Source organism: Melospiza melodia, chromosome 23 (assembly GCF_035770615.1).
Source record: "Melospiza melodia melodia isolate bMelMel2 chromosome 23, bMelMel2.pri, whole genome shotgun sequence".
In the NCBI taxonomy this organism is placed as follows: Eukaryota; Metazoa; Chordata; class Aves; order Passeriformes; family Passerellidae; genus Melospiza; species Melospiza melodia.
Genome location: NC_086216.1, coordinates 9,060,043 through 9,074,195, shown reverse-complemented (window position 1 = coordinate 9,074,195; position 14,153 = coordinate 9,060,043). Strand labels below are relative to the sequence as shown.

At 47.8% G+C, this 14,153-nt stretch overlaps 1 protein-coding gene across 1 annotated transcript in view; it reads right to left on the bottom strand.

Annotated features, from left to right (window-relative positions):
- Positions 1–13,624, bottom strand: part of PEBP4 (phosphatidylethanolamine binding protein 4) — a 111,825-nt gene extending 98,201 nt beyond the window's left edge. The window contains exons 1-3 of the mRNA XM_063175258.1: positions 13,414–13,624; positions 11,056–11,183; positions 8,857–8,989 (exon numbers count right to left, since the gene is read on the bottom strand). Of these exons, the coding sequence (XP_063031328.1) occupies positions 8,857–8,989; positions 11,056–11,177 (255 nt within the window). The 5' untranslated portion in view covers positions 11,178–11,183; positions 13,414–13,624. The remainder of the gene's footprint in view (positions 1–8,856; positions 8,990–11,055; positions 11,184–13,413) is intronic.
- Between the last annotated feature and the right edge of the window lie 529 nt (positions 13,625–14,153).

The following is a 14,153-nucleotide window of genomic DNA, read 5'->3' as shown; positions in this document are numbered from 1 at the left end:
GCGAAAACCCTTCCTGCTCCCCAAATTTGAGCAATGCTTGAGTCGTTGGGGTCACATCCAGATAAATCCCCCATGGAAGGGGTGACAGGGGGTCAGGAGAGGACAGAGCTGAGGCAGCACACAGAGCCCTCAGCACACAGGGGACAACACCCCTGTGATGTTGAACCACTCCAGCCATTCCCATCAAGGAGAAAAAACCTTCTTGCTCCCCAAATTTGAGCAGTGCTTGGCTTGGACAGGTCACATCCAGATAAATCCCCCATGGAATGGGTGGCAGGAGAGGACAGGGCTGAGGCAGCACGTGGGGGGACAACATCCCCTGTGATGTTGTTGAACCACTCCAGCCATTCCCATCAAGGGGAAAACCCTTCCTGCTCCCCAAAAGATGAATTTGAGCAATGCTTGAGTTGTTGGGGTCACATCCAGATAAATCCCCCATGGAAATGGTGGTGGGAGAGGACAGGGCTGAGGCAGCACGCAGAGCCCTCAGCACACAGGGGACAACACCCCTGTGATGTTGAACCACTCCAGCCATTCCCATCAAGGGGAAAAACCTTCCTGCTCCCCAAATTTGAGCAGAGCTTGGCTCGAAGGGGTCACATCCCAATAAATCCCCCATGGAATGGGTGGCAGGAGAGGACAGGGCTGAGGCAGCACGCAGGGGGGACAACATCCCCTGTGATGTTGGTGAACCACTCCAGCCATTCCCATTTAGGGGAAAAACCTTCCTGCTCCCCAAAAGGATGGGAATTTGAGCAGTGCTTGGCTCAGAGAGGTCACATCCAGATAAATCCCCCATGGAAGGGGTGACAGGGGGTCAGGAGAGGACAGAGCTGAGGCAGCACGCAGAGCCCTCAGCACACAGGGGACAACACCCCTGTGATGTTGAACCACTCCAGCTGTTCTCATCAAAGGGAAAATCCTTCCTGCTCCCCAAATTTGAGCAGAGCTTGGCTTGGACAGGTCACATCCCAATAAATCCCCCATGGAATGGGTGGCAGGAGAGGACAGGGCTGAGGCAGCACGTGGGGGGACAACATCCCCTGTGATGTTGTTGAACCACTCCAGCCATTCCCATCAAGGGGAAAACCCTTCCTGCTCCCCAAAAGGATGAATTTGAGCAATGCTTGAGTCGTTGGGGTCACATTCAGATAAATCCCCCATGGAAGGGGTGGCAGCAGAGGACAGGGCTGAGGCAGCACACAGAGCCCTCAGCACACAGGGGACAGCACCCCTGTGATGTTGAACCACTCCAGCCATTCCCATCAAAGGGAAAATCCTTCCTGCTCCCCAAATTTGAGCAGAGCTTGGCTCGGAGGGGTCACACCCCAATAAATCCCCCATGGAAGTGGTGGCAGGAGAGGACAGGGCTGAGGCAGCACGTGGGGGGACAACATCCCCTGTGATGTTGTTGAACCACTCCAGCCATTCCCATCAAGGGGAAAAACCTTCCTGCTCCCCAAATTTGAGCAGAGCTTGGCTCGGAGGGGTCACACCCCAATAAATCCCCCATGGAAGGGCAGCAGGGGGTCAGCAGAGGACAGGGCTGAGGCAGCACGCAGAGCCCTCAGCACACACATTCATTTTGGCTTTGCCACCCCTCTCCAAAGCCCTCAGAGGCCCTGTGGAAGCTCAGATCCCCTCACACCATTCCCCCTGTGAAGTCTGGGGTGCTGGAATGCCACGCAGCGATCCCGGGGCATGGGAACCAACCCAGCAGGGAGGGGCTCATCACCGGGGGCTTGGGCTAATCCCGGCAATCTCGGCTGACAGCAGCGGGGAGGAATGTTGGGCCATTGTTTCTGAGGAGCCCAGACAGGATTGAGAGAGAGGGAGAAAACCACGCTGGTGGCTCCCTCAGCTCCAGACGGCTCCATGAGCCAGCAGGGATACACAAACTGTCAGAAATCTTCTGCTCCCAACCCATCTTCTCCAGCAAGGCGTGGATGGAACCTGAGTGCCACAAAAAGGTCCCTCCCCAGCCAGCTGCACGTCCCCTCCTGCCACCCCTGCAGCACACCCCGGGAGGGGATGCAACAAAGCTGAGCTTGCCTTTGTTAAAAGAAATGAATTTCCTCACACCAATGAGCGCCCAAATAATGGGAACACAAAACTCTTTATGAATCAGGCTTGTCCCAAGCCAGGCCTGTCCCCAGCCAGGCCACCAAGTGCTTCACAAAAGGGGGAGAACCGGGGAAAAGAAGCAGAGTTGATTTTTCTGTGGGTTTTTGGGAGAAACAACTCCTCCTGCTCTTCCCTCCCTGGCCTCCCATTCCCAAGGGCACAGCTCCCATTCCCAGCCCCATCCCTGAGTGCTGGTCACAGTTTTAGGCACAAAAAGCTCAAAGACCCAACCCTGAAGGTCCCATCCCATGGGTTACACAGCTCCGGGGGCTTTTCCCCATCCCTATTTCATCCCAGCTTGGAAATGCCTTCATCCCAAAAAGCTGAGGGACAGCAGGAAGAAGCTGAGCTCAAGGATGTGCAAATCGGCTGCTTTGCAAAAACAAGTTTTTCAAAAGTTGAGTTTGGGGTAGAAACCCTGAGAAAAACACTTTATTTCTAGATTTTGTTGTGAAAAAAAAAAATAAAAAATCCAATTCCTTCCTGTATCCTAAAAAAGTGATGGCACGGCCTAAAGAAGGCTCTAAGGAAGTTGTCAAACCTTGGGATGAAAACAAATCTGGAGGAGCAGGTACAAGGTAGCAGCTACAGCCCAGGTAAATTGCTTTTTAACAAGGAGACAAGGCCCATCCCTGGCATCTGCCGTATGTTTTTATAAAGCCCAGAAATATGTTTTTAAAAGGCCAGTAAATAAAGTTCCTATCGATTTGATCTCCAGTGTAATCTGTTTTTCTGTCTGCCACCACGAGTGGTAATAAAAGGGAATCAGGGGACGCAGCTTTGGGTTAATGCAGCGATCCATCACCGTCGGGGGCTTTGCCACGCTGCACAATCCAGAAACTGCCCCAAATTGGTGCAGGGGCCAATTTTCTTTTCCAATTTATTTTTGCTTGAGCGAAGCAATATCGAGGCAGGACAAGGAGGACGCGTTTCCCGTTCTCCCAGATGTTCTCCTGCTCCCCTGGGCTGGGAAAGGGCCCCCAGCAGCTCCTCCTGGGTTGGGGGTTTTGGGAAGGTGCTCTGGGTATTTGGGTGTTTGGGGTTTGGAGGTCAGCTCTGGGCAGTGGGACCCAAAGGGGGATTGGGATGTGCTCAGGAAAGTTTTGCAGTGAGGATTGGGCATTCCAGGGCTCATCTCCCACGGATTGAACACCCCAGGGCTGATCTCCCACAGATTGAACATCCCAGGGTTGCATCTCCCATGGATCAAACATTCTGAACATCCCAGGGCTGATCTCCCATGGATGATGCATCCCAAACATCCCAGGGCTGCATTTTCCATGGACTGAACATCCCAGGGCTGCATCTCCCATTTACTGAGCATCCCAAACATCCCAGGGCTGCATTTTCCATGGATTGAACATCCAAGGACTGATCTCCCATTTACTGAACATCCCAAACATCCTAGAGCTGATCTCCCATGGATTGAACATCCCAGGGCTGCATCTCCCATGGATTGAACATCCTGAACACCCCAGGGCTGATCTCCCATGGATTGAACATCCCGAACATCTGAGGCTTGCATCTCCCATGGATTCAGCATCCTGAACATCCCAGGGCTGATCTCCCACAGATCAAACATCCTGAGCATTCCAGAGCTGATCTCTCCCATGGATTGATCTCCCATGGATTGAACATCCTAAGGTTGCATTTTCCATGGGCTGAACATCCTGAACGTTCCAGAACTGATCTCCCATGGACTGAACATCCTGAACGTTCCAGAACTGATCTCCCATGGACTGAACATCCTGAACATCCCAGGGCTGATCTCCCATGGACTGAACATCCTGAACATCCCAGGGCTGCATTTTCCACGGCCTGAACATCTCAGAACTGCTCTCCCATGGATTGAACATCCTGAACATCTCAGAGCTGATCTTCCATGGATGGAACATCCCAAACATCTGAAGCTTGCATCTCCCATGGATTCAGCATCCTGAACATCCCAGGGCTGATCTCCTGAGAGACATTCCCACCAGGACAGGGCAGTTCAAGGTTTTCCAGGCTATCCATCCATCCAGAACCCCTCTCCTGCCCCTGGCAGTGCATCCCTGACTCCCTCCCTGGAGCCTATGGCTCACTGAGATGCCCCCACACACACCAGGTGCCCTCATGGCACTAAAAATTGCCCCAAAATGGGGTTTTTTTTGGGCAGCAAATTGATGTTTGATAAAGCTGAGTTTGACAGCTCAATGTTTAAACATGACAAAATATTCAAATCCACCCTAAAGTGATGCATTGAAGTCCCCCAGGCCAGATTTTGCTGCCGTCAGAGCTCAGATTTGCAAGATGCCACCCCACTTCCAGCTCCTCACCCCAAACCATCGATATTCCCTTCCCCGAGGAGCTGCAGGGACAAACCTTGGGCACAAAGGTGACCCCAAACCCATCCCAAATATCTGGGACGAGAATGGGAAACCTCCCGTTCCCCCCTCCTCCTTCCAGAAAACTGATAAATATTTCTAGAGAGAAAAACAAACACTCCGCATTTGGCTTTTTTGGTGGTTGTTTTTCTTGAAGAGACAAAGTGTTCCACAGAGAGCCGACACTTCCTACACAAGTTTGCATCCTCAAACCCCGAGATTTTCTGATTTGGATGGGAAAAGCATCTCCAGCCCTTCAGCCAGCCCTCCCCACCCCATCCAGGATCACTGGAGCACCACAGGGAGATGGAGACCTCCCCGCTTTGCCAAATTTTCCCGCTCCCATTTGGGAATAAATTAGGAATAATCAAATTTCCTGGGTTTAGAAATACCCACATCAAGCATAAAAACAACTCTCATGCTGCAGCTCTTGTTCCCACTCAATTTAGGGTGAGCTTAGGAGGGAAAAAGATTATCCCAAAGCATCCTTAGGGGTTCGGGAGTAAAAAAAATTGTATATTTCTATTAAAAATAAACAAAATTGAGGAGAGACAGGGGGTTTAAGGTTATATAGAATGAACTGTGGACACTGCAGCTGGATCGTTCCCAGCTGTGCAGAGCTGGGGAGGCATTTTTGGGGACGGCCAGAGGAGAAAACCCACCCCAAAGCCCGGGAGGCAGCGGGGCCCCGTGTCCTCAGATGCCGCCTCAGCTCAAGATGTGCCGAGATGTCTCGGAAGGAATCGGTGCCAAATCCTCGGCGGAGCCGCTCCCGGTGCCAGCGGGAGCCGCCGCCCGTGCCAGGGGCTCCCTGGGGACCTGCCACCCCCGAGGCACAGCTGGAATTCCAGCCCAAAATAAACAGGTGCCACCCCCAAGCTCCCGGCTCTGCCATCCCTGCTTTCTGTGCATTCCGTGATGTGGATTTTGTGCATTCTGGGATGCTCAGCCTGGCAGGGTCTGGCTCTGCTCCCCAAAATCCTTCCCACAGCCGCGATCCATCCCCGGAGAGTCCCCTCCCTTCTCCCGGCCCTGCTTTGCTTTCCAGGACTAAAATGAAAGGGAAAACAACTGCCCACATCCATCCCTGGGAAACTTCAAACTCCTGGAAAGCCGGGGATGGGTCTGTGCGCAGCAGCCGCTGCCAGCAAAGAGGATTTTTTGGTTTTTTGGACAATCAGACATCTTTAGGGAAAAGTTCTCCTTCCAACCATGTGATCCGCAGGGGAAAGAGACTTCCCAGACAGGAGAGGGGGGGAAGAGGCGGAAAAATGGATTGTGCACACTGCGAGGCAACGCCAGCAGAGCTGACTTCTCCCTGAGCAGCTCCCGGGGCTGGAGCTGCCATGGGAATGACAAAAATTCTTGGGATAGGGCGGTTTTGGGGTGCCAGCAAGGATTCCACAGGGATTTGGGATCGCTACGAGACGGTGCCGCATCCTGGGATGGATTTGGGATCACAGCAGGGGACGGCGAGGGGTGTCCCCTAAAATACCCCAGTGTCACCCCATTTGTTGTCCCCTCCCCGTGCCCGCGGCACGCTCAGCACAGATCTCGGTGCTCCCAGTTCCTCCCAGTTCATCCCAGTTTCTCCCAGTTCCTCCCAGTCCGGGCGGCGCTGGAGCTCGGGCAGTTCAATGCTGCCACCTGGTGGTGGCGAGAGGGAACAGCAGCGCCGGGATTCCCCCCTCCACCGATCCCAAATTCCATCACAGATCCCAAATCCCATCGCAAATTCCAAATTCCATGTCAAATCCCAAATCCCATCTCCGATCCCAAATTCCCTCCGCCAATCCTAAATTCCATCACAGATCCCAAATCCCAACGCTGATCCCAAATCCCATGGTGGATCCCAAATCCCAAATTCCACGTCAAGTCCCATCGCCGATCCCAAATTCCATGTCAAATCCCAAATTCCATCACAGATCCCAAATCCCAACGCTGATCCCAAATTCCATATCAAATCCCAAATCCCAAATTCCATGTCAAGTCCCATTGCTGATCCCAAATTCCATCGCCGATCCCAAATTCCATGTCAAATCCCAAATTCCATCACAGATCCCAAATCCCAACGATGGAATTTGGGATCCCAAATTCCATCGTGGATCCCAAATCATAAATTCCATGTCAAGTCCCATTGCTGATCCCAAATTCCATCACCGATCCCAAATTTCATGTCAAATCCCAAATTCCATCACAGATCCCAAATCCCAACGCCAATCCCAAATCCCCACTGCAGATCCCCAATTCCATTGCCAATCCCAAATTCCATGTCAAGTCCCATCACCGATCCCAAATTCCATGTCAAATCCCAAATTCCATCGTGGATCCCAAATCCCATTGCCGATCCCAAATTCCATCACAAATCCCAAATCCCGACCCCAATCCCAAATCCCCACTGCAGATCCCAAATTCCATGTCAAAACCCAAATCGCACAGCCGATCCCAAATCCCATTGCCGATCCCAAATTCAATTGAGAATCCCGAATCCCACCGTGAATCCCAAATTCCCGTTGTGAATCCCAAATTCCAATGCCGATCCCAAATCTCATCGCCAATCCCAAATCCCACCCTGAAGCCAGAAGAGCTTTGAAAAGTTGACTACAAGAAATTATAAAAATAAAATCCGCGGTGGAAAATTTTAGATTGAATTTTTTGAGGTTTTTTGATTTTTTTTTTTTTTTTTTTGGCTGAGTTGTGGCAAAAATTGAAACTGCCACAATGGGGTGAAAAAAATCCAGTGGTCAGGATATATCAAAAATTAAGTGGTCAAAGTAGAGGAAACTAAATCGAAATGGCCAAAATGTAGCAAAAATTATAAATATTCAGTGGCCACAACATAGATATAAAATTAATTAAACTTTTCTCTACTTCTGGCCATTTAATTCCTATTTTTCCTACTTTGTGGCCATTTAATTCCTTTTTAAAAATAGCCATGATGGAGCACAAAATTAAATCATTAGGAGGCCACAAATAGCAAAAAATTAAATTATTAAGTGGCCACATGTAGCAGGAAAAAATAACTTAATTGCTTTACTATGCTCTGGCCACTTAAATGGTCACAGTATATTAAAATTTAATTAGTTGTTTTAAAAGTGAATGTAGGGGAAATTATAAATTACTGCATTTATAGGGGAAATAATGGTTACGATGCAGCAAATATTCTAAATTGAAATGTGGTGACATGGTGAAAAGAATTCATTAAATGGCTACAACGTGGCTGGAATAGCTGTAAAATGGGTACGATGTAGGAAAAGAAAATTATTTACTAAATGGCCAAAGGAAAAAATACCAAATATAAAATTAAAATTAGAAATGTAAAAATTTTAAAATGTATGAAATATATTTTTAAATTTTAAAATGTATGAAATATATTTTAAATTTTAAAATGTATGAAATATATTTTTAAATACATTTCATACATTAAAATGTATGAAATGTATTTAAAAGTATGAAATATATAAACATAAAATATAAAAGTAATAAAATAGAAATAAAATACAAAAATAATAGCATATAATACAAAGATAATATAATATAATGTAATATAATATTAATATAATGTAATATAATGTAATGTAATGTAATATAATACAATATAATATAATATAATATAATATAATATAATATAATATAATATAATATAATATAATATAATATAATATAATATAATATAATATAATATAATATAATATAATATAATATAATATAATATAATATAATATAATATAATATAATATTATATAATATAATATAATATAATATAATATAATATAATATAATATAATATAATATTATATAATATAATATAATATAATATAATATAATATAATATAATATAATATAATATAATATAATATAATATTATATAATATAATATAATATTATATTATATTATATTATATTATATTATATTATATTATATTATATTATATTATATTATATTATATTATATTATATTATATTATATTATATTAATATTATATTATAGTATAGTATAGTATATTATAATATATTATATTATGTTTTGTTATGTTATGTTATGTTACATTACATTACATTACATTACATTACATTACATTACATTACATTACATTACATTATATTACATTACATTTATTATATTAATTTAAAATATAAAACTGATTTCAGTGTAGCAAAAAGAAAGGCTGAATGTGAGAAAAGGTGATTTAATGGCCACAGTGCAGGAAAAAAATTAAAAATAAATGACAAAAAAATCACAAAAAAAACCAATTCAATTTATCCACAGCTCAGCCTCCAACCAAACCCCTGAATAAATGAGGAAAAGTGGGAAAAAAGCTCCCAAAGTCCCTCTGAGCCAGGAAAAGCTGGAATTATGGAGCCTCACCTTTTTGGCCCAGGGGTAGCGCACGCGGGGCTTGCCCCACTCCTCGCTGAGCTTCTGGCGGTAGCCGTGGCACTTGGGGATGTAGGAGCAGCTCACGTCGCCCACCTCGGGGTAGATGATTTCCAAATCCCCCCTGGAAAAAGGGAACAGGGAGCAAAATGAGGCTGGAAGTGGGAATGGGTTGACAGGGAGGGCTCGGGATGGGGTTGGGAATGCCAGCGGGGTGGAGAGGGTGGGAGAACGGGAATTATTAAAATTATTATAAATTATTATAATTCTAAATGCCTTCGCTAAATCTGCTGAAGGACATTTGAATTCCTGCGCTCCTGGTGTGTTCTTCAGCAGATTCTGGGAAGGAATTCCTCCCTGGAAATGTGTGGAGGGGCTGGGATGAAATTCCCAAAGGAGCTGTGGCTGCCCCATCCCTGGAAGTGCCCAAGGCCAGGTTGGATCAGCCTGGGATAGATGAGGTTGGAGCTGGATGGGTTTTAGGGCTGGGATAGATGGGGTTGGAGCTGGATGGGTTTTAGGGCTGGGATAGATGGAGTTGGAGCTGGATGGGTTTTAGGGCTGGGATAGATGGGGTTGGAGCTGGATGGGTTTTAGGGCTTGGGATAATTGGGTTTGGAGCTGGATGGGTTTTAGAGTCTGGGAGAGTTGTGATTGTAGCTGGATGGGTTTTAGGGCTTGGGATTGTTGGGGTTGGAGCTGGATGGGTTTTAGGGCTGGGATAGATGGAGTTGGAGCTGGATGGGTTTTAGGGTCTGGAATTGTTGTGATTGTAGCTGGATGGGTTTTAGGGTCTGGGAGAGTTGTGATTGTAGCTGGATGGGTTTTATGGCTTGGGATTGTTTGGGTTGGTGCTGGATGGGTTTTAGGATCCCTTCCCACCCAAAGCATTCCAGCATTCCATGGAAAAGCATTCCTCCTTCCTCTGAAGCTTTCCATGGAAAACTCCTGTCATCCCTGATGCTGCCAAAGTCACTTCCCAAGGCTCTGCACAGCTGGGGAACAACCCCAGAGATGTCAGATCCAGGGAAAAGGAGCAAAACAGCCAAAACTCACAGGCAAGGGGACGCTGGGATGAACTGTGCCGGGAGGTGACACAAAGGAAATGGCAGGGGCAGGCAGGGGACAGAGGCCAGGCTGGGCAAAAGGTGACACAAAGAGAATGGCCAGGCTGGGCAGGTGACAGAGGCTGAGCAGGGGACAGCCAGGGGACAGAGGCCCGGCCAGGCAGGTGACAGAAGCCAGACTGGGCAGGGGACAGGCACCAGGCTGGACAGGTGATAGAGGCCAGGCCAGACAGGGGACAGGTGGGGGACAGAAGCCAGATTGGACAGGGGACAGAGGCCAGGCCGGGAAAGGGACAGAGGCCAGGCTGGGCAGGAGGTGACACAAAGGCAATGGCCAGGCAGGGGAGGGGACAGAGGCCAGGCCAGGCAGGTGACAGAGGCTAGGCTGGGGACAGGCAGGGGACAGAGGCCAGACTGAGCAGGGGACAGAAGCCAGGCCAGGCAGGAGGTGACATAAAGGGAACGGCAAGGGCAGGCAGGGCAGGGGACAGAGGCCAGGCAGGTGACAGAGGCCAGGCCAAGCAGGAGGTGACACAAAGGGGTGGCCAGGCTGAGCTGGGGACAGAGGCCAGGCCAGGCAGGGGACAGACAGGGGGCAGAGGCCAGGCTGAGGACAGGCAGGGGACAGAAGGCCAGGTAGAAGGTGACACAAAGGGAATGGCAGGGGACAGAGGACAGGCAGGAGACAGGCAGGGGAGAGAGGACAGGCTGGGGACAGAGGACAGGCAGGGGATAGAGGACAGGCTGGGCAGGGGATGGGCAGGGGACAGAAGGCCAGGCAGGGTCCAGAGGCCAGACCAGGCAGGGGACAGAGGCCAAGCAGGGGACAGAGGCCAAGCAGGGGACAGGTAGGGGACAGAAGGCCAGGCCAGGCAGGGTCCAGAGGCCAGACCAGGCAGGGGACAGAGGCCAAGCAGGGGACAGGCAGGGGACAGAAGGCCAGGCCAAGCAGGGGACAGAAGGCCAGGCCAGGCAGGGGATGGGCAGGGGATGAAGGCCAGGCCAGGCAGGGGATGGCAGGGGATGAAGGCCAGACTGGCAGGGGACAGGCAAGTGACAGAGGCCAGACAGGAGGTGACACAAAGGGAATGGCAGGTGACAGAGGCCCCGGAGCGTGGCTCACCGGCAGAACTCGTGGTCGGCCTCGCTGAGGGTCTGGAAGATGCAGGTCCGGGAGGCCTCGCTGGCCCAGGCGCCCGGCAGGAGCAGGGACAGCGCCACCAGCACGGCCCCCAGCAGCTTCATCCTGCCCTGGGGACACGGGGACAGCGGGGTCAGCGCCAGGGCAGCCAGCACCCCCCGCCCAAACCAGCCCAGGCCCATCCCAGCCCTGCTCTGTCTGATCAGGGTCCGGTTTGACTGAGAGATGGGGCAACTGAGAGGCACTTCAAAAACTTTTATTCTATTTTTAGTCCCATGTGAAGGGTGAAACAATACAGATATAATTCAATTCGTACATCTATTTCATTTTTATATTTATATTATATATTCATACATATTATATATCTAATATATATATTATTTTTTATATATTATATATTCAATTGTTATAACTCACACCATTACAATAAGAAGCCAACTATATTTTAATTACAATTAAAATATACTATATATAATATAGTATAAATATTATATATAGTATAAATATAGTATAAATATTTATATTTATATATAAGTATATAAGTATATATATAGTATAAATATATAAGTATCTAAGTATATATAGCATAAATATTTATATATAAATATAAAATGTATATAATATATAACAAAATTATAATATTATTATAATAATTGTAATATATAATAACATAATAATATTTAAATAATCTATTATATAATAATATAATATCTTATAAATAATAGTATAATTATATATTGATAAAATATAATGTATAATGTATTATATATAATATATATACAATATATAACACACATATATATAATATATAATACATATGTATATATAATATATGTATTATATAATACATATATTACAATACATTTTTTGGCCTATCAGCTTTTGCCATGCCATACTGTTAATGCTTTAAAGTTCATTATCCAGAATTACTCCTCGTGGCTTTTACTCTAATGCATCATTCACAGTTCTATTTATCTAAAGTATTTTGTTTTATTTGTGAGGCCATCCTTTAAAACTTGCTCCTAGTTATATTTCTCAACAAAGTCTGTCCTATTCTATGGTACTTCTGAGTTTCTTATCTCAAGGCCTGCAAACTGTGAAAAGTGCATGTTATATGGAGATATTTCCTATATGTATTACATTGTATTGATTAGTAATGCTGTATTAACATTTTAATAGGATGGTAAATGTAGTTTTGTAGTTAAAATGGAACTTTTGTAGTTAAAACAGAAACTGTGGATGTGGGATATTTTTTTAAAGAGAGGAATGAGGTACCTGCACCAGATAGCAGCCACAGGACACCTAAATCTTTCAAAGAGAATTTATTGCTCCATTATCAGACAAAATGAACTTCTTCCCACCTCACTCACTTTAGTATTCAGAGGAAGAAGCTGACACTGCCCAGCCAGAATCCTGTGTTTGAATGGAATTTATGCATCATGGATGAGGTGTGTGAATGTGCAACAGGTTATTGCTTTTAAGGGTTAATCCTCTGTTAACGGGGGTCTTTTTTCGGGCTTATTTTGCCCAGAAAAGGTACCTGGACTGTCTGTAACTCTTTGTTCTTATTGTCTTGTATTGTCCTAATCCAAATTGACCAAACTTTTTTACTCTAATTATATTACTATTTTTACAGCCATTTTATTACTATTAAACTTTTAAAATTCTAAAACCAAGTGATGGGCGTTTTTTCACACAAACAGATGCAAACCTCTCAGTTACCCATCTCCGAGTCAAAAAAGAACCAAATCCGACACTCGTCCATCATTTCCTCCTGCAGCTCCACAACTTCAATCCCGCTTATTCCAGAACGGAACTGTGCCCTGCTCTTCTTTCCCAGGAGAAATTGATTTTTCCGGGCAATCCCGAGCCCAGCCCAGCTCCGAGGAGCCTTTCCCACAAGGGCTGGTCCTTGTTCCCCCTCCACGTGTCCCCGGGAATGTCCCCACGTGGTGACACCGCAGCCATCCCGGGGGCACCGAGAGGGGACAGAAACCCCATCTCCACCTGCTGCTCAATCCCCATCTCCACCTGCTGCTCAATCCCCATCTCCACCCGCTGCTCTCCCGAACCTGACAGAAAATCGGGATCGGGGATGGCTGTGGTCTGTCCGAGGAGGACTCACACCCAGCCAGGACAGCAGGACATGTCCCCAATCCAAGGCTGACCCAGCCACCCCTCCAGCGCTTTTCCCACATTCTGGCCACCCCCTTTTTAAGCCTCGAGGGGGACAAGGGGACACGGGGACGTGGGGATAAGGGGACACGGGGTTGGGTGCCCACCCCAATGCCGAGCCCAGCAGCCAAACTCACAGCCCCGGGCCACCAGAGAGCCACTTACCGGGGTCCTGGGGACGGCTGAGCAGCTCCGAGGCACAGCCCCGAGGTTTGAGGTTGCCGTGGAGATGGTTTCCTTGGCAGGAAGGGACACAAGGGACCGGGAACGAGAGGCAAAGCCCAGGGAAGGGGCAGGCAGCTGCTCCGGCTCTGCCAACGGCTTTAACCCCCGGCAACCGCCCCAACGGCCCCGAACGGCCCCGGGCGCTGCCCCCCAACCCCCGGGCGCTGCCCCCAACCGCACCCGCGCCTCTCGGGCTGCTCAGGAGCGCTGCGAGCCCCGCTGGGCTCTGCCCGTCTCGCCCATCGCCCGATGGGCTCGGGGAAGAGGCACATGAAATAAAACACTAGTGAGAAAGAGCCCGGTGTGAGTTGGGATTACGGCAGCGAGGGGATCGTTACATAATGGAGCGGCGGCTGCACGCTCAGGGAACACGAGCGAGCCCGGCGAGGGGAAAGAGGCGGCGGGTTTAACTAATTAGGGACATTAATGGATTGGGAATGATGGGGAGCTTTTAGGGGCTTAATGGGTCCCGTTCCCACGCTGCCGAGATGGGCACAGCCCGTAATTAAAGCCCTGAGCCGGCAAATGGGCTCGCGTGAGTCAGGCTTTTCCCAGGGATGCCGGGCTGGCTGAGTCAGGCTTGGGGTTTGCATCCTCACACGGATGGGGAGGGATGAAAATTCGGGGTGCCCGGCACAGGGCACAGCTGGTGATCAGCAGAAAAGGCCAGAAATGTGGTC